This window comes from Melospiza melodia, chromosome 24, assembly GCF_035770615.1.
Source record: "Melospiza melodia melodia isolate bMelMel2 chromosome 24, bMelMel2.pri, whole genome shotgun sequence".
Classification (NCBI taxonomy): Eukaryota; Metazoa; Chordata; class Aves; order Passeriformes; family Passerellidae; genus Melospiza; species Melospiza melodia.
This window is the reverse complement of record NC_086217.1, coordinates 2,829,614-2,851,814: the sequence shown is the minus strand read 5'-3', so window position 1 is coordinate 2,851,814 and position 22,201 is coordinate 2,829,614. Positions and strand designations below refer to the sequence as shown.

The following is a 22,201-nucleotide window of genomic DNA, read 5'->3' as shown; positions in this document are numbered from 1 at the left end:
GTGACTTTGCTCAACCCTGAACTTGGCCAAGGCCCTGGGGTTAATGCTGGTCTGTGGGAAAATCATGGGATGATGAAGGTCAGTGAAGGGCAGGGACAGGGGACTGAGCCTCATGGGCAGAGGGAGGATGGCTACAGTCATGTAAATTTTTATTCAACGCTTCCAGCTCCCTTTCCTCTTCTGCCTACGAGCCCAAGCCCCAGCCCTGTGTCCAGGTTTCTTCTGCCTCTCCATCGCTGTCGCCGCCCTCCATCCTCCTCAGGGCTCGGGGATGCATCCCGCTCAGGAAGGTCCCTGTCCCCGCCCGGGAAGGTCCCTGTCCCTGTCCCTGTCCCCGCCGCCGCGTCGTTAGGTGGCGCTGGGAGCCCGCACCGGGGAGCGTGGGGCCGGGCGGGGATGGGGTGACCTGGCACCCCCGGGCCGGGGCTCCGGGCAGCCTGGGGCAGCCCTGCAGGCTCCCGCTCGCATCCGGGCTCTGCTTTCAGGCAGGAGTAACCTTGTGTTTGCCCCTGGTGTGTCCCCAGCGCGGAGGGGCAGCAGGGCAGCCTGGCCGGGCAGCCATCCCCTCGCCCCCCGCTCTCCTGAGCTGCCACACAGCCGCTCCAAAGCCATTTTCTGATGCAGGTGAGGAGCTGGAAAGGCGATGCTGTGACTGACACCCGTCTGCTGTTGGAAAGAGGCCTGAAACACTGAAAGCCGTCGCTGCCAGCTCTGCATGTGGATTGCCCTGCTTGGATGAATTATGGCTCAGCTTAGCTTTAATGAGGCTGCACAAAGCTGCTGGAGGTCAGCATGTGGTGAGCGATGGCCTGGAGAGTGGCTGGACACGGCTCCCTGCTCCCACTTCCCTCCCTGTCTCCCGTGTGCTTCTCTGCAAGGCAGCCAGGCTGACTGTGGGGCCGAGCTTGTCACACTGTGGGGTGGTGACATGGTTCCATTTGGGTCTTTGCAACTTCCTCTTGTAGCTTTGCACTGCCGTGCCTCAGTTTCCCTGCCTGAAGATGTCCAGGCAAGCTCTTCAGGCTTGTGGGCTGCCTGTGGGCTCCTGCCTTGGAGTAGCAGGTCTGGCACATCCCAGAAGCTCCTGTTGATGCTTCATTTTCCAACCATTTCCAGAAGACAAGAGCAGATCTCTCACTGGCTTGGCTAGTTGACTGCCTGCTGAAGTTGGTCTCTTCCAGTGAGTATTTAGAGCCCACAAAGCAGGAGGTTTCCTGCACTCTCGAATAAGGGAAAAACCAGCTGGAGTTGGATCTTTGGCCTGGCACTGAGGAGCTGTGTTGCTGTTTAAAAGCCAGCTCACGCGACCAGAAGAATGGTTGAAAAGGCTTTTCCCCAGCGTGGCTAATACTCGATTTTCCAGCCCCATCCCCGTGGCGCAGGGGCGGCGGCCGGGCCTGTGCCGGCCCCTCGCCACAGGAATCACCGAACTGCGGCACCCGGAGCCTGGCGAGCCCAGCGCCGGCCCCTCGCCACAGGAATCACCGAACTGCGGCACCCGGAGCCCGGCGGGCCCGTCTGCACTGGGGCCTTTCCACAGGAATCACCAAACTGCGGCACCCGGAGCGTGGGGGGCCCAGCGCCGGCCCCTCGCCACAGGAATCACCGAACTGCGGCGCCCGGAGCCCGGCCGGGCCGTCTGCACCAGGGCCTTTCCACAGGAATCACCGAACTGCGGCACCCGGAGCCTGGCGGGCCCAGAGCCGGCCCAGAGCCGCAGGAGTCACCGAACTGCGGCGCCCGGAGCCCGGCGGGCCCGTCTGCACCGGGGCCTTTCCACAGGAATCACCGAACTGCGGCACCCGGAGCCTGGCGAGCCCAGAGCCGGCCCAGAGCCGCAGGAGTCACCGAACTGCGGCACCCGGAGCGTGGGGGGCCCGTCTGCACCGGGGCCTGGCCGGGAACAGATGGCTCCGGAGAGTGCTGACCTCAGCGCCTTGGCTGAGCACGGCTCCGGGCCTGCCTTAACCCACCCTCACTCCTTGCTCTCCTGGACACATCCCTCATGCGCTCTTCCCGTCCAGATCCATCCCCAGCCCTGGGCAGGGATGGAGAACACGTTGGCTCTGGGGTCACTGGAGTGGGACACCAGCCCCACTGTGCCCAGGAAGCCACTTCACTCAAGGGACAGCATCATCCCTTCTCCCAGAGGCCCCCAAGCACGTCCTTGACTCCAGACCCACCACAGGCTCATGGTTTTCCTGCCCAGTCTTACAGATCCAGCCTTGCCAAAGTCTTTGCTTGTTGTTGAAGGGCTGTGCAGGGTCAGGTAGTGGTGCTGCAAGTCCAGATGTTTTCCCTCTGCTTGGGATGAATGACTTTGGAAATTGGGACTGCATGAGCCCATTTCTCAAGGTCAAGAGAGGAGCAGAGGTGCAGGAGATGCAAACTCCAAGCAGCTGTTTCCAGGAGTTATTTAGGGATACGACAGCAGCAGATAAAGTTGTTGGTGGGTGATGGCTGAAAGAAGTGATTTCCTTCCTTCCTGGGAAATTTCCATTTCCAGCAGCTTTGTCTGCCTCATTCCCAACCTCTGGGGCAGCCCTGCAGGCACATGCCACCGCAGGGGGAGGAATTAACCCTGCAGGGATAAAACCATCCCTGTTTATTTTTGCTCCCTTAATTACTGTGAGGGTAGGACATGGTGGCAGCAGAGCTGTGCCAGGTTGGAGCTGCACCAGACCCATGCCAGGCATGCACCGTGCACAGCACCATCCCCGTGCCTTCTGTCCCACCCTTCTCCTTGCTCCACTCTCTGCCTTGATTGCTTTTATGGCTGCTGGGATCCAAGATATCAGCCAGCTCTGTGTGACTATTTAAGCACTGGAGCCCTGAATTCTCTGTGGGATGGAGCAGACAGGGGAGGTGGGGATGGAGGGGTGGCCCTGTCAGCTCAAGGTGGCACAGCGTGGAGAAAGGTGATCTACACCTGTGTTTACATCTGAAGTGAGACCCAACAGGAGAGGGGACAGGAATAGGAGCACCTGGGCTCAGACCTTCTTAAGTTTTGGCCAGAGTTCTTGGGAAGGAGAGGTTGGCAGCCAACAGGAAGGACTGAGATGGATGCAGGGTGGGGATGAGTGCAGGGCAGGGAATGGAGGTAGGTCCATGGCCAAATCCCATGTGCCACAAGTGTCACCTGCAAGACTCAGCTCTGGCAGAGGGACCTGTGGGCTCTGATGTCAGATGCCATTAGCAGGCTGCAGATGCTTGTGGGGACAGCCCAAGAGAGCTGTGTCACCCAGATGCCCCTCTATATTTGCAGGGGCAGCTCTGGCTTTGTGCTGGCCGTGCACAAAGGTCCTCTCCTTCCCCAAGTACTGGTCTAGGATGCACATGGATTAGAAACCTTACACTGACCCTCCCAGGAACAGGAGCTGATGCTGGGGTTTGTCTGTCAGAGCTGGAGATACCAAAGCCTTGGTGTGCTGCTCTCCTGGCTGGGGGTGGGTGCTCTGAGTGGCTCTGGGTGCAGGTTTGTGCTGGAGGTGGGGGTTCCCAGGAGCTCTGCAAGGCTGGAGTTCTGGGGGAGCCAGAATGGAGGGGGCTGGGGCAGGATGTGGGGCTTTACCTGAGTTTAGGGTGTGAGATGCCAGTGGGGTGCAGTGGGCTCTGAGGAGTCTGCACAGAGCCCAGGGCACTTCTCTGACTGGTGTTGGCCTAGATGGGCCAGTGCACACCTGGGCAAACATCAGAGTCCCAACACGAGCCTTCCACACTCTCCTTGCTCCCCCAGCCTGGCTGCCAGCGAGCTCTTCCCTGCAGGAGGTGGCTGCACACCAGGAGCTGTCAGAGCACCATGCCTTGCATTTATCAACCTGCTCACAGAGCCTCCTGCAAGAGGAGATGCCAGGGGAAGGTAACGAGGCGATGGAGAAGCTGGCTGAGCTCCCTTTGCTGGGACTGCCACGGTGAAGGGACCAGCTGGGCCGCCGAGGGTCGCACAGGGGGCCACAGCCACAGCAGTGGGAAGGAGGAGGATGAAGGTGGGGAAGGGCACTTGGTGCCTGTGTTGTCCCCACCCAGCCCAGAAAGCTGGGCAAGGAGGGCCCAGCATCCCCTGGCAGAGTGGCTCTAAGAGGAAAAGTGCAGCTGCATTTCCTGAGGCTGTGGGCTCCATCCCAGGGTGCCAGTGGTGCTCCTGTTTCAACCTGGCCCTTCGTAGCCATCAGGGCACTTTTTTTCTTTTCTTGTTTTTAATATAGAAAGGACCTTAGGTGTTTAAGTGCACAAATGAATTATTTTGATGATGCAGAACAGTCCCCACAAGCTGCTTCATGTCTGGTGACCCAGACCCAGCAGCAGGTTTGGTTTTGGGAACTCACTGCTTTCTCCCAGAGAAAAATGTTGGGGTTTTCTTTTTTAAGACATTGAAGGACTTTGCCAGGAAAACTGCAAAACTGCAGCTGGGCTCTCAGGGCAGTTGCTCACTGCGAGCCACTGGACCCAGTGGAGAGGAGATGTGGCTGGGGGGGCCTGGCATGAGAGTGCCACCACCAGTCCCTGCCCTCCACCTGCCTGTCCCCACTTCCAGACACCTTCCAGCTTGTCACCGACATCTTTCATAAAAATCCTTTCTTTAGGATTTTTCCCCCTTCTGAGAAGCTGTGGCCTCAGCAACAAACTGTAAACAATGGTTATCTGCTGCTGTGGAGTGCAACAGGTGGATCCATGTCTCCTGTGGATGTTTGGATTTACTGACCACTCACGGCAGAGCTGGGTCTCACTCTGTGCTGAGACACAGATCTTTGTTCATTCATTCCTTTTCTATTCTTAGCTTAGCTAGCTTCTGAGAACTTTCCTTCTATTCTTTTAGCATAGTAATAATGTAATATATATCATAAAATAATAAATCAACCCTTTGGAACATGAGGTCAACATTCTCATCTCTCTCTTCACCCGAAGACCCTTGCAAGCCCTGTAGCACCAGCTGTGCCCAGTTGTGGACCCCAGACTTGGGGTTGTCTCTGTCTCATGTGTGGGGATGGGGCTGTGATGGGGATCCCCATGGGCTGGGGATGCTGGGGAGTCATGGATGTGATGGTGGAGCTGGGTATTGTCCCAGGTGTGGGGTTGCTGTGCTCCCCCAGCCCACCTGGAAGCTCTGCTGGGAAATATTTGTGAGCCAAGACCCTCTGAGGGATGCAGTCCATGGAGCAGTCAGTCCTGGGAGAGATAAACGAAGACCCTGAGCTGCTGGAGGAGTACTAAAGGCATGGGAACATCTCAGTGCTTCTGTGCCAGCCCCAAAGGACCAGATCCATGAACACTGGCCCAGATCCCTGGAACGCTGTCCCACAGGCTCTGTCACTCGAGATCATGAAGGCAGCAGAAAGGGTTAAATGCAGCCACTGCCTCCTTCAATGGTTAACCCAAGATCTTCCCTTTTGTCACCTGGGAGGAGAATTTGAGGTGTTGAGGACCTGTTGCCAACCCTTAAATCTGCCTTTGGGCAGGAGAGTGGACAGTGCTGCCAGAATCAGGCAGAGGCTGAGGAGCAGGACACGGCCAGCAGGTACCCAGGGCAGGGCAGATCCTGCGTGCCCCATTGCCCTGAGCCCTCACACTGCAGCAACCTGAGAGATTTGGCTGAGCTCTCCTGCAGAGAGCGGGTGCTGCTTTACAGGGATTAAAACGTAGCCCTAGATGCATTTTTCCTTTTCCTCTTTTTTTTTTTTTTTTGTTTGTTTGGTTGGTTTTGGTTTTTGTTTTTGTTTTTGGTACCTCTGCACCCCCGAGGTGCCCCAAAGGCACTCACAGCACCCGGGCAGAAGGTGGCCAGGCTGTCTCGGGGATCAGGGATGATGTGTGGAAGTCCTGCATCAGGCAGCTCATGGCTGAGCACAGACAGAAGGATTTTAGGCAAGTTGAAACCTCTCTGGAAAGGGCCTCTCCAGGCCCAGCAGCCACAAGGATGCCGTTGCAGGTGGCTGCAGTGCCAGCCTGGGTGGCAGACGCCCAACACCCGTTTGGGTGGCCCTGTCCCTGAGCCAGGCGTCTGTCCCCGGGGAAGGCAGAGGGGCAGTGCCTGGGCACGGGCGCTGCTGGCACCTGGCTCGGTGCTCTCAGGGTGGTTCCCAGGGTTTTGGTGGCTCTGAGCCGGGACATGGGGAGGTTTGGGAGAATCTGCCCCTCACAGTGGGGTCTGAGTTGAGCTCCGACTCCTGCCAGGTGCTGCCAGAGCCGTAGTCCGTCTGCCTGCAGCCACGGCTCATTTTGGGGCACCACCCAGGACAAGGGAGCTCCAGCAGGGCCCTGCCTGTCTCCCCCCTTCCTTTACTTATCTCTCCCCTTTCCTACCCCCCCGCCCCAGCCGGTCCCCCAGTCTGGCTCGCTCTAAACCAGTGCTGCGGGATCAGCTGATGCTTTAATACTGGCGACAGCTGGAGGATGCTGCTGCCTGCGGGGGCTTTGCTCAGTGTCACCCCCCTCCCCGTGACCGATGGGGACCCTGAGGCTGTCCTGCACCGCCCGGGGGGCACCACGGTGGGCAGCTGGCCGCTCTCCACCAGTTCAATCGGCAAAGGGATGGGAGATGTTGGCGGGAGGGAATGAGTCCAACCGCATTCCTCCAGCCCTCACCGGGGCTGGGGACGGGCACTGCCCAGAGGGGGAGTCTGTGCCATTTTACCATGGGTTTTCCCTCCTGGAGATGGAGGAGAGGGGCGAAGGAAAAGACGGGGTCTTGCCGCCTTCTCTCTGCGGCCGCGGTGCCAGGAGAGGCGGGCCGGCTTCGGGAGGGAGGGAGGGCTGCCTGTCCCCCGTGCCCCCCCTTCCACCGGGGCTGGCGGCCAGCCCCGAAGTTGCGGCGAGGCGGGAGGACACGCGTCCTGTCCTTCCACCGCCCCCGGGCTCCCCCCAGCCTCCATCCCCGCATCCCTCCCCCGGCCGTCCCGCCCGGGCCGCCCCGCCGCTCCCGGGCCGGGGGGAGATGGCTGCCGGCGCTCGGAGGTCGCCGAGACACCTGCTGCCACCGGGCCCCCCCCCGTGCACACCCGCTCCGCTCCCGCTCCCTCCTTCCCCCGCTGCCGTCCCTGCCTCCCGCCGCCGCTGCAGAGCCGCCGCCGCCGCCGCCGCCGCCAAGGACGAGCCGGGACCGACGGCGGCCGCCGGAGCCCCCCGCCAGCCGCGGCGGGCGCCGACCGTGCCCCGGGGGGCTGCCCCGCGCCAGGAGAAGCTTTGGCAGAGCCGAGCCCCCGGTGGGACGAGCCCCGCCGGAGCCGCGGGGGATGTAGGCACCGGGCAGCCGCGGTCCCGTAAGTACCGGGCGGGCTGGGGGCGTCCGGGGCCCGACGGGCTCCGCTGCCGCCCCGCCACCGCCGCCAGCAACTTTCCGGGATGGGGCGCTTGTTTTTTCTGGGGTGGGGGTTTCCCTGTCCGTCCTCCCCTAGCTCAGCATCCCCCGCATCCCGGAGCTCCCGCTCCCCATCCCGGGCACGGGACAGGAACGAGCCTCAGTCCTGGGCGCTCTTCTGGGGGGTTTTGGGGGGAGCGTGTGGCAGGAAAAACTGAGGAGACCTCCCTGGGTGCCACCAGCCCTGTGTCCCCCGCCGCCACCTTGCGTAACCCAGCGGCAGGCAGGACACTTGGCGTTTATTTTTGGTTAATCCATATTCGACCTTTTTAAGCTGCGTTTCGGTGCGTGCGTGTGGGGCCCTGCCCGTGGCCCCGGCCCGCAGCCCCCGGCCCGCAACTGTTGCTGTCAGAGGTGCGGGCGAGCAAGGGGAGGGTGGTGAGGAAGAGGAGGGTGATGCCGGCTGGCGACAGATGAAGGTTGAAAGGAGACGGGGCTTGCCGAGGGCTGCCAGCGCTGCTCTGTCCCGAGTCATCCCCCCTGCATGGGCACAGGGAAGGTGACGAGTTGTCTTTGAGGAGGTTTTGCTGCTTTATCCCCTTCTGAAGGGCTTCATCGAGGTCTCCTTGCTGCACAGGGATGTCCCCATCGGGGCAGTGACAAGCCCTGGCACATCCTGGTGCCCTCCTCAGTGCCCCCTCTCCTCCCCACAGGGCTCCCGCAAGGCTTGGCTTTGCTCTGTCCTTCCCGTTCCCCATCCCCTGGCGCAGGCTGCGTTTTCCCTCTGATTTCAGGCTCGGAGGCTTTTTTTGGGGACATAAGGTTTCTCTTTCCTGAATGATATTTTGCATTTTGGAATTTTGTTTTTCCCATTCCTGAGGTCAAAATATCTGCATGAGCTCTCCCTCTCTTGGAGCAGAGGAAGGAGGGAGGGCAAAAAAAAGGAGGTTTAAAATGAGGAGCAAACTTTCCCTGTTGCATTAAAATGGCATTTCAGGGTCTGGTGAGAGGTAAGGGTTCTATTGGTGCCTTTAGCACAAGGTTTCTGTGAGTTGGGTGCACCAGGGGAAGTTGTGCCTAGGAAGGTGGTTAACGTGCTCAAAACTACCCCAAAGCAACAAAAAACAAGTGGCAAAGACGCCAAGCAGCTTTGTGGTGTCCTCTGGTCCTTGGGGAGGCTGCCAGGAGGTGGCATTGCCTTGCCCAGGCTCCTGGCCATGTCCACCTTCCTCCTGACCCTGACTGGCCACTGGCCTTTCACCCAGCTGGAAAACCTCCCTTTTGGGAAAGTCTTTTCCCAAGGGACCAATTCTGCACTGTTTCCTACAAGGGGTTGGGAAATGTGGATTTTCTTTGAAGTTGGCAGGGGATTTGCTGCGTTGTGCTGAGCCCAAGAGCAGCCCCAGCTCTGGCAGTAGCTCCAGAATGGGCTCAGTTTCTCCTCAGCCTCCACCACTTTCCTGCAATCTGTCATCTCCCTCAAAAAGCCCCAAAATTCTCCTGTACTCCTGTCGGTCAGTAGGAGAAACAGTGGGCTGGAAACGCGTGGTGCTAGCTGGGCTGGAGGAGCTGGCTGCCCTTTGCCTCCCAAATTCGGCCATTTTGGAGCAGCCCCATCTCCAGCCTGCACATGCAGCCCTTGCCAGCCACAGGCTCTCTGGCCTTAAACCCCTCCATGTCCACCAAAGGCTGTGGAGAGCCAGCCTGACTCTGCATGGAGGCACCAGGCTCCTGGGAAGGATGGAAATTCATTGCCCTGGATGTCTCAGCACGGGCTGAACGATGGCATGAGCCCATGCCCACCTCCCCTCTGCTGCTGCCATTGCATTTCAGCTGTGAGGGACGGGGATGTTCTCCACCTGCGGCTTGGTCCCTGGGAAACCGGATTGCTGAGCCCTGTCCCCAGTCAGAGCCAGGAGCAGGGGGTGGCAGAGCTTGGCACGGCAAGGGACAACCACTGGTCTGTGCCTGGAGTGCTCGGTACTGGAAGAGGCTCCCGAGCTTGGGCAAGAGTGAGTTGAGGAAGAGGAGGATCAGGTCCTGGAGTAGGTGAGGTGCCAGGGCTGGCACAAGCAAACACAATCAATCACCACAAGGGCCCAGAGTATATTTAAACGTCCTTGAGGAGGGCTCAGACGGGCAGTGCTGCTGGCAGGGCGGTTCTGTTTGTTTTGGGTGGCGTGTTGCTCCCCTTCCTCTCTGCTTGGGTAGCTGATGCCGGATTCCCAATGAATTATTTATCACAGGACTAAAAATACTTGGGAATTCGCAGTGAGGAGCAGGCAGTGCAGGCTGCCCTGGCACCGAGCTGGCCGTGCCGGAGCATGGGCCGCTGCCAGCGTGGCATGACTCACCTGCTGCCCTCTCTGGCCAAGGGGCCCCGGCTGCGGCCGGCGCTGTGGCGCTGTGGCTCCTGCAGCTCCACCAGCTGCGACGTGCAGAGGGCTGGGAGATGCAGTCAGGTGGAGTGAACCCCCTGGGTGGTGCTGGGTGCTGGGGGTGGATGATTCCCTGAGTGAGGAAATGCAGCTGCTTGAGAGAGATGCTGCCTGGTGAGCATCTGTGCCCGGACAGGTGCCCAAGACTTGCTGGTAGCCATGGGGTACAGGAGGGAAATGTGTGGTTTGTGTTCCCTGGAGGGAACAGCCCCAGTGCTCAAATCTGCACCGAGCAGCTCTTGCAGGGTGCCCAGCCCAGCAGCTGTTGGGTTTATATCCTGCATTTTCGGCACGCTGGCAATGTTTTTGCAGTGTCCGTCACTGCGGCAGGGAGGAGCGTTGGGGTGCAGGTCACCAGGGCAGCCCAGACCCCAAAACCAGCCGGGACTCAGTGAGAGGAGCATCTGGCTGTGCTGGAGACACATTAAGCAACAGCAGCTTTTAATTGCAAGTGACGTTTCTTAGCACCAGCTGGCACCTTGCTGCATGAAGCAACACTGGTGCCTCTGTGGAGGGCTGCTTGTCCCCTCCCTGCTGCCCCGCTTGGCACAAGGGTGACCTCCCTGGGGGAAATGGGGCTCAGAGGGGCTCGGATACCCCTGGCCACAGGTTGGTTTTGCTGGTGGTCTCTGAGAGGTGAACTCCAGCACAGGGGTGCATCACTGTGGGCTGGCATGTGTCCCACTTCAGGGGACTGTCACCTCAACTGCTGCGGCGTGAGCACCCAGGGGCAGTGGGGAACTGGGCACCTGGCAGGGAGCGTGTGCCCAAACAGCCCCTGGGAGCCTGGATTTGGGCTGTAGCCAGCACAGACACAGGGTGAGGGTGTCCCATCGGGGTGGGCACTGCCAGCAGGGGACACACACTGGGGGCAAAGAGAAGGAGGAAAGCGGAAGGATGCTGTGGAATACTTGGAGGGAAAACTTGGAGATATGGAGCCAGATAGGTGCATTGGTTGGGATTTTGTGGCAGAGAAGGGGCTGAAGTAGGGTGATGGGCAGGAGACAGTCAGCGGGACAGGCAGGGAACCAGCTACTTCAGTGACTGTGATTTGCAAAATCTCAACAAGCAGGGTGCAGAGCTGAACCATCCGTCAAGGGCAAAGCCTTTGAATATTGAAGGTGGCTGTCTGCTGCAGAGAGAGGCACCAAAGAGCTCCCAGCCCCTCCTGGCATCTCTTGCAGCTGTCTCTGTCCCTGGCTGAAGGGATGACATGGACCAGTGCAGCAGTGGTGGCTTTTGGATGGGGTGGGAGGGAGGTGGGAGGGAGATGGTGATGGTGAGATGAGGACAGGGTGGTGGTGGGAAGCAGGGGCTGGCTGTGAAGGGTCAGTGGTTGATAAGACTGGAGACAAGTGACACAGCACTGAGGTGTACAGTGGGTGGTGAGTACAACCCCGTGGTCATTCCTTCAGCACATCCAGTGTCCAAAGGATGAGGGTCCCCTCGTTCCCTGGGGTCAGCCCTCCGTGGTGATGCCCCAGGGCAGTGGGGAGGGCGGGGATGGGCGGGCTGGGGGTGCTGGTGTGCAGCTGGATGCGAGGGGCTGTGTCCTGTGCTGGCAGGGACACGCTGGTGGACATGGGCAGAGCGCCGGCGCACGCTCTGCTGCTGTCGATGGTGCTGGGCTGCTCGGCCGCCTTCACGGACATCCTGCTGCCGGGCCCCCAGGAGCCCGTGGTCAACGTGGCCGTGGTGTTCGGGGGCACGTCCTACCCCCTGCACATCCGCTCCCGCCTGAGCCCCCAGAGCTTCCTGGACATGCCCCTGGAGATCCACCCCGTCACTGTCGTCGTCAACAACACCAACCCCAGCACCCTCCTCACCCAGATTTGCGACATCCTTGCCGGCCACAAGATCCACGGCATCGTCTTTGAAGACAACGTGGGCACGGAGGCCGTGGCCCAGATCCTTGACTTCATCTCATCCCAGACCCAGGTCCCCATCATCAGCATCAGTGGAGGGTCTGCAGTGGTCCTGACTCCAAAGGTGAGGTACTCACTATTTCCAGGGGGGATGAGAGAAATGAGGAACTATTAGAGTGGTGTAGGTAAGGGATGTGGAATGCTGGAGGGCAGAGGAACTGCTGGACTGCAGCCTTTGGGATCGGGGGCAGGAATGATGGATCAGTGGCTGTGGCAGTGTGGCTTACTGGGGTGGTGGGACGTGGTGGGGACTTCAAGGAGGGGCCCCGTTAATGGAGTGGGGGAGAGGACCTCAATACCCAGTGGAAGGACCTTCCCTGGTGTGCTGCTTCCTGTGCCCACCACGGGGTGTGGGTTGGTGGCACTGCGGCCGCTGGGGCACTGGCAGGGTTATCACAGGGTTATCACAGCCTTATCTTCCTGCTGCCCTGCTGGGGCTGGATCCAGCCCTGGAATGGCTGCGTGGGCAGCATTGCAAGGAGAAGCCTTGCTCAGCTGTGCCACTGATCTCAGGTGCGCTGTGGCTGACACAGGGTTTCTGTCTTCTCTGCTCCTCGCTGGCATCAGACACTGTCAGTTACTGTCACCTGCCTGCTGGGAGCTGCTGGTGGCAGGGAGAGCTGGAGCCAGGCTGGAGGGTCCTGGGCATGGAGATTTGGGCTATGTCCTCAGCCTGCCCGGCCTGGGTGCTGGAGGGCTTTCAGTGCTTGCTCTTTCCTGTGGCTGGAGATCCTGCCCTTCTTCAGGGAACAGATTTTGTGCTTTTCTTGCATAGTGGCTTGGGGTCCAATCCCCCTGGACTGCACTCCCACAGCCCTGTTGTACTCACTGGTGCTCATGGAGCCCCTCGAGCGCATTGTGGGTGGGTGGCAGTGGGTGTGCTGGGCTCTGGTTGGTGCAGTGGACTCAGATGGGTGTAGAGGGCTCAGATGGAGCCCGGAGCAATGGAAAAATATCCATGGCTTTGCTGCCGGGTGATTTTCTGCAGCTTTCTCCGGGGGCTGCGTATTTCGGGGTCAGTGGAGGGATCTCCACCTCCTCCCTGTCTGGGGTTCTCTGGGGCTCACCCCAGACTATTTCTCTGGAGGTGGGGAGGGTCTGGGTGGCAAAACCTGCTGCCCGCACGTGACCTTCGGCAACTGCCATTCGCTGAATCATTTAAGACAGAATCAGACCAATTAAGGTTTGCTAATGAGAGGCCAGATGGCCAGGGAGGTGGAGCGGGAGGGAAGGAGCCACACAGGCTCTGACTGCAGGTAGTGAGATGGAGCAGGGATGGGATTTAGGCTCCTGGCAGAACTCTTGCCCACCTCCTTCTCCTGGCTTAAGGAGAAACTGATGATCTCCTTTGGAGGATGGAGACATTTTTGGTCAATATGCTAAGAAATGGATGTGAGGCTGAAGGAGTTGACCGTTTGCATGGGGTGAAGTTCTTTGGAGGAGCATTAGTGTGATTTTGGGTATCTCCAGCCCATGGACCACACCAGTTCACGGCAATCTTGAACTTTTCATGATGGCAAATGCAAGGAGGCTTGCATGGGTGCATGACACCTGGATCATGACGCCAGAGCAGCCCCTGATCCCTCTCCTCCCTCAGGAGCCCGGATCAGCTTTCCTGCAGTTGGGTGTCTCCATCGAGCAGCAAATCCAGGTGATCTTCAAGGTGCTGGAGGAATACGACTGGGGCTCCTTTGCTGTCATCACCAGCCTCTACCCAGGCTACAACATCTTCCTGGACGTCATCCGCTCCTTCACGGATGCCAGCTACTTTGGCTGGGAGCTGCAAGAGGTGCTCACCTTCGAGATGAGCCAGGAGCAGAGCAGCTCCAGGACGCAGCGGCTCTTGCGCCAGATTGATGCGCAGGTCCTCATTGTTTACTGCTCCCGAGAGGAGGCCGAGTATCTCTTCTCCATGGCAGAACAAGCTGGGCTTGTGGGGCCAGGATACATCTGGATCGTGCCCAGCATGACAGTGGGCAACATGGAGGTGCCGCCCTCGTCCTTCCCGGTGGGCCTCATCAGCGTGGTGACGGAGAGCTGGAAGCTGAGCCTGCGGCAGAAGGTGCGCGACGGCGTGGCCATCATCGCCATGGGGGCCGCCAGCTTCTTCCGCGCCCACGGCTACCTGCCCGAGGTGGGGCGGGACTGCTGGGCCCCCTCCAGGGCCACGGCCACCAACACCAGCTTCTACCGGTGAGGAATGGGGAGCCCCTGGCGTGGGTGTGAAACGGGAGGAGTGGGGAAAAGGGGAGGGAGAGGGCAGGGGAGGAGGGGGATGGAGCTGGCGAGCAGCAAGGATGGTGCTCGCTGAGGGCTACAGCTGGTGGTCCGTGCCTCTTGGCTGTGATTCTCCTGGAGCATCTCCCCAGGGATGTCCCAGCATCTCCCTTGCCTTTTCCCATGTTTCTTGGCGACTCAGGAACCCTGGGGGTCTCAGGGGGGCTATCACAGCTCTGTGGCACCTCAGAGCTGCTTTGGCAGTCTGTCCATCCTCAGCCCTGCAGTGGGCCATCATCCTTGGTGCCTCCTTGCTAGAAGAGCTTTCTCCAGCTCCCCTCTGCCCCTTGCATGGGTGTTAAAGCTGGTCCCCAGCTCTCAGCCCCACATGTCTCCATGGGACCTGTGGCAGCCTGGGTGAAGGTGGAGGAGGAGGAGGAGGAGGGCTGTACAGTGCAGGGCTGCACAGCCAAGGGCTTACAGGCTCTGTGTCCCACCAGGCACCTTCTCAATGTGACATGGGAGCACAGGGATTTCTCCTTCAATGAAGGTGGCTACCTGGTCAAGCCCACCATGGTGGTGATCACGCTCAACCAGCACCGGCTCTGGGAGATGGTAGGACCCCCAGGCCCCCTGAAATGGGCACACTGCGGGGTGGCTGGGCAGGGTGAGCCTGGGGCCTTGCACGGGCTGGGGTCCCATCCTGGGGTGGGTTGTACCATGCAAAACCCAAAAGTACCATGGCTGGTCCCAAAAGTACCCATGGTGCCATGGTGGGCGTTTGCAGCAATGATGAGCACCAAAACTCTGGCAGGAGTTGACAATTTTTCCTTGCAATTTGGCTGATAAGTTCAAAAAAAGTCAGAAATGCAGATGCCCACTTCTGGAGAACAGCAGCCAAACACCTAGATCTGAAACAAGATGCATGGAGGGTTTTTTTGTAGTTTGAAAGTATTTTGGGTAAAGTTTGGCCAGGTCTGTGCTCACCTGAGTGTGAAGCTCAGGGCTCAGGGGGAAACACCTCACCCCGTGGTCCACGGGTGTGTGGGGAAAGGGAGGCTGAGATGGGGCTCACAAGGAATAAGCCCCAAAGGTGGGAGGATGGATATGGGATCACGTGTGACCCCCAGAGACCCTCACAGGGGTGACCGTGTGCTCTCCCTCGGGGGCAGGTGGGCAAGTGGGAGAAAGGCATCATCCACATGAAGTACCCGGTGTGGCCCCGCTACGGCTCCTTCATGCAGCCCGTGGTCGACAACCGCCACCTGACAGTGGCCACCCTGGAGGAGAGACCCTTCGTCATCGTGGAGAACACGGACCCCAGCACGGGGGTCTGCGTGCGCAACACCGTGCCCTGCCGCAAGCAGACCAACTCCTCCCACAGGTGGGCAGGGACGCGGAGCTGGGCAAGGCTGGCCACCACTCCCTTGGCACGTGGTGTCCAGGGTGCTCAGAGCATCTCTGTTTGGTCCAACCCATCTTTCCTGGTGTGTTTCCAGTGGGGATGGCCTTGTGGATCCCTACACCAAGCTGTGCTGCAAAGGTTTCTGCATTGACATCCTGAAGAAGCTGGCCAAGGCAGTGAAGTTCTCCTATGACCTCTACCTGGTGACCAATGGCAAACATGGCAAGATCGTGCGTGGGGTCTGGAACGGAATGATTGGTGAGGTAGGGATGGGCACGGCTCAGACCCCGCTTTGACACTCCCTGGAGGGCACCACTCACTCCTGACCTGGGGCTTTCCTGGTGAAGATGGGATTTGTGGTGGAACTGTGGGCAGGGCAGAGCTTGGCACAAGCTCCTCCCTGGAGGAGTCATCAGATGAACACTTACAACTGCACAGCAGGTTGTGTCTGTGCCCCTGATCACTTAGGAAGATAATATTGTTTTTTTAAAAAAGGCAGAAATTAAGGCTGGAAATGCTGGAGATGAGGAAATGCCTGGGGAAAGTGGTCTGGGTCCCTCTGCTTGTCCCTCTGCCCATCCCAAGCTCACCTGCCCCTTTTCCAGGTGTACTACAAGCGTGCAGACATGGCCATTGGCTCCCTCACCATCAATGAGGAGCGGTCTGAGATTGTGGATTTCTCCGTGCCCTTTGTGGAGACGGGCATCAGCGTCATGGTGGCCCGCAGCAACGGCACCGTGTCCCCCTCTGCTTTCCTGGGTGAGCCCTGTGTCCCCTTGTCTTTCTGCAGGCTCATCCCATGCTTCCTACAAATGCAAATTGGAAATATTGTTCAATTTTAACAACTTTCAAGGAAAAAAAGCCCAAGTCATAAGGGAAGGAGATTGTGCTGTCGGCTTTGGGGCTTCTTTCTTCCCTGCCTGAATAATCCTTTTATTATGGAGATGGAGGCTGGAGACTAAGGCTGGGCTCAGTGGTTTTCTCCTCTTCATTTTGTGTGTGGAGGAGGGAGGATGGGGACATGGGAGGATTTGCCAGCTTGGATCTCTGCTTTGGGGACCCATCTCTGCCACCATCACCAGAGCCAGTGGCTAAGCCAAGTGTAGGAAACCACCAGTGCTACAAGTTTTATTTAATGAGTTTTACACCAGCAAAGCTGCAGCCTAGGTAGGGGGGATGGGCCGATGTCATCAGGAAATTGAGCTTGAGCAGCGCTCTGTGCACTTGGCAAGGGCACAGCATCAATGTCCCAGCTCAGCTGGCACTGGGCTCTTGTGTGGGGATGCCATGGAAGCTGGGACCATCAGCCTGGGCACATCCTCCTCATCTTGTCCCCCCCACACCACAAAGTCCAGACTCCCAGGGAAGCAGGGTCACCTTCACCAGCCCCAGGGAGAGATGGAGCATCCTGCCCTGGTTTGGCAGGGCTGGGGTCTGCTGTCCCCATGTCCCTGTGTCCCCTGCCTCTGTGCTAGTGAGCCACGTCCCCATCAGGGGAGGCCTCTCCTCCCTGACAGCGAAGGACGCGCTGATAAATGGACCTCGGTGGCTGCACGTTGATGGCTCGGATGCATCCCCAGCGCTCCTGCTGCTGCATCCTGTGCTCCTGCTGCTCCATCCCACATCATCTTGGGCAGGCAGGGGCTCATTGCCTGTCCCCACTCACGGGGGGCTCTCCCCAGGGCTGAGCAGGGCTGGGGGGCTGGTTCTGTGCCTGATGCACAGTCCTGTCTCCAGAACCATCATGGGGGACAACCTGTAATCCCATGGGAAACCCTCCTGCAGTGACCCTGGAGATGGGTAGCATTTTGTAAAGATCTCCCTGTTGGTGAGAAGCTGATTTGGTCTAGGCAGGGAAGCATGGCTGCATCCCCTAGCTCTGTAGCAACCCCCTTCCCTCCTGAGTCCCTGTGGACCTGCTTGGCCATAGTGGTGCCAACCTCCAGCTCCTCTCCAAGGAGGGGCAATATTCAGGATGAGCCCCATCCATCCAGGAGGGCTCCTGGCAGTCCTCAGAGGACCAGGGGATGTCTTTGGAGGCTCACAAAGTTCTACTTGCTTTGCAGAGCCTTATAGCCCAGCCGTGTGGGTCATGATGTTTGTCATGTGCCTCACTGTGGTGGCCATCACCGTCTTCGTGTTCGAGTATTTCAGCCCCGTTGGCTACAACCAGAACCTCACCAGTGGCAAAAGTGAGTTGGGAAGGTGGGAGCTGGGAGAGGGGGGCACATCCCTGCCTGGGCTGACAAATGTCCCCTCTGTTCCCTGTCTCTGCAGGGCCAGGAGGTCCCTCCTTCACCATCGGCAAGTCCGTGTGGTTGCTGTGGGCTCTGGTCTTCAACAACTCCGTCCCCATCGAGAACCCCAAGGGCACCACCAGCAAGATCATGGTGCTCATCTGGGCCTTCTTTGCTGTCATCTTCCTCGCCAGCTACACGGCCAACCTGGCTGCCTTCATGATCCAGGAGCAGTACATTGACACCGTGTCAGGGCTGAGTGACAGGAAGGTGATCATTGGGGTGGGAACCCTAAAAAATCCCTAAAGACAGCCCTTTTTGAAGTTACCGGCAGTGATGCGTGTGGAGCTACACATCACTGCCAGCTGGCTGGGCGTGAGTGTACGAGCAGAGGGCTGGCTGCGGGGAGGGGACATGCTGGGGACATGGAAAGACATGGGCACTGTGTGATGCCACCCCCTGGGGCTCCCCATTGCAGTTCCAGAGGCCACAGGAGCAGTACCCACCCTTCCGCTTTGGCACCGTCCCCAACGGCAGCACCGAGAGGAACATCCGCAGCAACTACCCCGACATGCACACCCACATGGTGAAGTACAACCAGCGCTCTGTGGAGGACGCCCTCACCAGCCTCAAAATGGGGTATGGCTCCCTGAGATGGGGTATGACCCCCAGATGGGGTATGGCTCTCAGAGCTCCCCCAAATGACCCCCATATATAGCACCCCCAAATAACTATGGCTCCCTGGAATAGGGTACAGGACTTCCCAGATGGAGAAGGGATTTCTCAACTGGGGTACAACCCCCCTGAAGTTAGTTGTGAGCCCCCCAGGATGGGTACAGCTCTCCCAGACAGGGTATGGCTCTGTGCATCTTCCCTGGATGAAGTACAGGACCCCCAAACACGGCACAACCTGCTGCAGATGGAGTGCAGCTTCCTACAGCTCCCCTCAAAAGGCATGCAGCTCACCCCAGAGGGGGCATGGCTCCCCCAGGGGGTACAGCTCCCCCCAAGATTGGGTACATCCCCTCCAAGTGTGGTTACAGCACTCCAGGATGGGCCAGGGACACCAAGAGAACACAGAACCCCCTCCAGATGTGCCACAGCTTTCTGAAAGGGATAGAGCTCCCCAAACAGGCGCAGCCCTCACCCACTAACAGCCTTTCAGCCCCCTCCTCACCCTTCCTCCTGTTGGTGGGCAGGAAGCTGGATGCCTTCATCTACGACGCGGCGGTGCTCAACTACATGGCGGGCAAGGACGAGGGCTGCAAGCTGGTGACCATCGGCAGCGGGAAGGTGTTCGCCACCACGGGCTACGGCATCGCCCTGCAGAAGGACTCGCGCTGGAAGCGGGCCATTGACCTGGCCCTGCTCCAGTTCCTGGGAGATGGTGGGTGTTTGAGCGAGCTCCTCCTCGGCCCTGTCCCCATCCTGCCCCACCCCTGCCCTGCAGATTAACCCAGCGAACGGGGTTTGGCCCTCAAACCCTGCGCAGCCTTCACAGCTGACATCCTCATGGCAGGACGGCACTGAGGGACTTCACCAGCTCCTTTCAGGGGTATGAAATCCTCTGGATGTTGTGTGTGTCGTTCCCTCTGGGGCTGTAAAATCCTGGAGATGGCTGTGCACAGCATTTGAGGGTCCTGAGGAGAAGCCTGGGAAGAGGACAGTAAGCGTGGCTGGCTGGCACATGGGTTGGGAACAGAGTCAGGAGAGGACCCTGGAGAAGGATGGGATACTTGTTGCCTTCTGGATCAAGGCAGGCGACCTGGTTCTGAGGATCAGCACAGCGACCCAAACTCTCCAGGGTCGCTCGGGCCAATGACACACGCAGACACCAATATGGTGGACGGTCAAAAAGTGTTTATTACTTCTTCTCGTGGGGTTTTATAGTCTTAGGGATTCTCTACGTCAAAAGGGGGTTTGTCCTTCTTATCTATGGTTAGTAAGGAATGGAAAAGTACTGGGTAAGGAATGGAAAGTTACTAGCACTACTGTTAGTGGGGCCACATTCCTAGGGTAATCTCTTATCTTAGGGGAACAAAGGGTCCTGCCTTTCCGTGACATCGCGAGATCTTCCGGAGCGCCTTTCCCTATCTACCACAGATACTCAGGCCAATGGCAGCAGCAACATTAAGTGATTCCAGCTCCAGAGGCTCAGGGGTCTCTTTATCTTCCTCCACCCACAGCAGACTGGAAAGGGGCAGGGATGTGCTTGGAAAGATGATTCCCAGGGGTGGATTTTCAACTCCTGCACTGTTATGCATGTCCCAGGTGAGACCCAGAAGCTGGAGACGGTTTGGCTGTCAGGGATCTGCCAGAATGAGAAGAATGAGGTGATGAGCAGCAAGCTGGACATTGACAACATGGCTGGGGTTTTCTACATGCTGCTCGTGGCCATGGGGCTGAGCCTGCTGGTCTTCGCTTGGGAGCACCTGGTCTACTGGAAGCTGCGTCATTCCGTCCCCAAGTCCCACAAGCTGGACTTCCTCCTGGCCATCAGCAGGGTGAGGGATGCTGGCAGGGGCTTTCGAGGGGCCCAAATGTCTTCACACGGTGTCACAGAGATGGACATGGCTTGGTGGGCATTGTCCTTTGGCCTGCATGGGAAGGAGTGGAGATGTTCTTGTTGATATGAGATTATCTCTTGGTGAGAAAAGCCAGGTTTCAGGCAAGGGCTCAGTCCTGGGAATGACCCCACACCCTTATCAGCAACCCTGGGGAAAGGGGTGATAGAGGATAGTGTCACCCACGTTGACAAGCTCTGGGGATCCTGGGGAGGGGGCGTCAGTGCTCTGAAGCTCCCTCAGACTCAGCAGCATGAATTCAGCTCAGCAGGGTGGGCTCAGGGGGGCAGGACTCCACTGACCTTGCTGATGATGGGGGGTCCCCATTTCCCCCCACAGGGTATCTACAGCTGCTTCAATGGGGTGCAGACCCTGTCGAGCCCCGGGCGGGCGCCCACACCCGATGTCACTGCCAGCTCAGCCCAGGCCAACGTGCTGAAAATGCTGCAGGCGGCCAAAGAGATGGTGACGACGGCCAGCGTGGGCGGCTCACTGGAGCAGGCCACCCGCACCATTGAGGACTGGAGCAACCACAGCGAGCGCCTCCAGACCACCTTCTCCCTGAGGACACCCCAGCTCGTGGTGCAGAACAGCACCGGCGCACACCGGGGCCCGCACCCCGCCGACAGGCTGGGGAGAGCCTACGCTGCCAAGGGCGCTCCCCTGGGGCTGCCGCTGCCGCAGCCCATCCCCGTGGACTCCCGTCTGCACGGGGAGGAGAACTGGAGAGGGGAAAACGAGCACCCCCACCTGCTACACCCCCTGAAGTTTCGGGGTGGCTGTGTAGGGGATGAAGCTCTCACAGGTTTCCCCCACCTCCTGGTGAAGACTTCCCCAGGAGGGGATTATGGGGAGCAGATGCTGGTGGGGAACCATGTCGGGGCTCCCCTCCCGCCCCCCACATCCCCCCAGGACCTCCCGCCACCGGACATCTACAGGGAGCACAAGCGGCCGTCGGGACGGGGGGACCGGCTGCAGAACGACCCCTTGCTGCAGAGGGACGGGGCACACGGGGGCTCGGGGACTCTGCCCCGGCTGCTCTCGGCAGCGGAGAAGAAGCGGGAGGTGGGCAGCGCCTTCCTGCCTCCGTCCTGCTCTCGCGGAGCCTTCCCCAAAGTCACCAGGACTTGCAGAGCCAGGGGCGAGCCGGCGCGGCCGGAGGCGGCGGGGACGGAGCGGGAGAAGCTGAGCCGGTGGGCGAGCTCGGCCCGGGCGCCCGGGGAGCGCGGCGAGAGGCGGCGGCCGGCGGGGCTGCGGCGCTGCGGGGCCCCGCGCCCGGCCCGCGCCGACGTGCCCGACCTGTTCCCCGAAGCCGAGCCCGGCCACGGCTGCGGCTCCCGCTGCCCGCAGGCCGCTGGCCGGCTGCCGCCGCGCTCGCCCGTCACCAGGCTGCCGTCCTACCGGGAGGCTTGCCGGCAAAACCCTCGGGCCGCCTTCACCGTGCCGGCCTGCGCTCCCCACGCCTGCGTGAACTCCTACCCCAACCTGCCCCTCTACGCCAGACACCTCTGGCGGGGCTCGGCGCCGTGCCGGGAGCAGCCCGGGCCGCAGCGCTGTGACCGGGGCTCCGGGCGCTGGGACGGCGCCTGCAGGGACTGCGGGCGGCGCGGGGAGCCGGCCTGGCTGCGGGCGGAGCGGAGGGAGCCGCCGGTGGCCCGCGGGGTGGCGAGTCCCTGCGCCGGCGGCTCCTGGCGGCGGGTCTCCAGCCTGGAGTCGGAGGTGTGATGGGGGACAGGGGGGTGTCCGCACCCCTCTGCCTGCCCGGTGCCCGGTGTCCCCAGGGCCAGCCAGCGGCTCCCGGCCGGGCTCCGGCCTCCCGGGTCCCGCACCGCCGGCGGCGGGATGCTCCAAGCGGCTCGGCGGGTCCCGGTGCGCTCTTTGGGGGGTCACAGGAGCCTGGCAAGGGCTGGTACGTGCTGGGTCGAGTTGTCCCTATAGGCGGGCTGGCATCGGGGACGCCAAACGCATCGCCGCCGTTTTGCCGTCGCGTTTTGGTTTCATTTAAAAGACTCGAAACGCCATGTCCAGGTCATTAAAAAGACATTTTCAGCTGCCTGGGGCCCCTTCTTCCATCCTCCGGGGCTGCCCTTGGCATCATGGATTCCCATGAATATTCGTTTT

General features: G+C 59.9%; 1 protein-coding gene across 1 annotated transcript; it reads left to right on the top strand.

Moving 5' to 3' along the window:
* Nucleotides 1–11,303: 11,303 nt before the first annotated feature.
* On the top strand, nt 11,304–21,855 carry GRIN2C (glutamate ionotropic receptor NMDA type subunit 2C). The gene is made up of 12 exons (XM_063176098.1): nt 11,304–11,721; nt 13,255–13,850; nt 14,375–14,489; nt 15,047–15,258; nt 15,374–15,542; nt 15,885–16,038; nt 17,346–17,471; nt 17,557–17,786; nt 17,995–18,155; nt 18,716–18,903; nt 19,788–20,020; nt 20,420–21,855. The coding sequence occupies exons 1-12, from the start codon at nt 11,314–11,316 to the stop codon at nt 21,803–21,805; spliced, it is 3,978 nt and encodes a 1,325-aa protein (XP_063032168.1). The 5' UTR covers nt 11,304–11,313; the 3' UTR covers nt 21,806–21,855.
* The last annotated feature ends 346 nt before the right edge of the window (nt 21,856–22,201 follow it).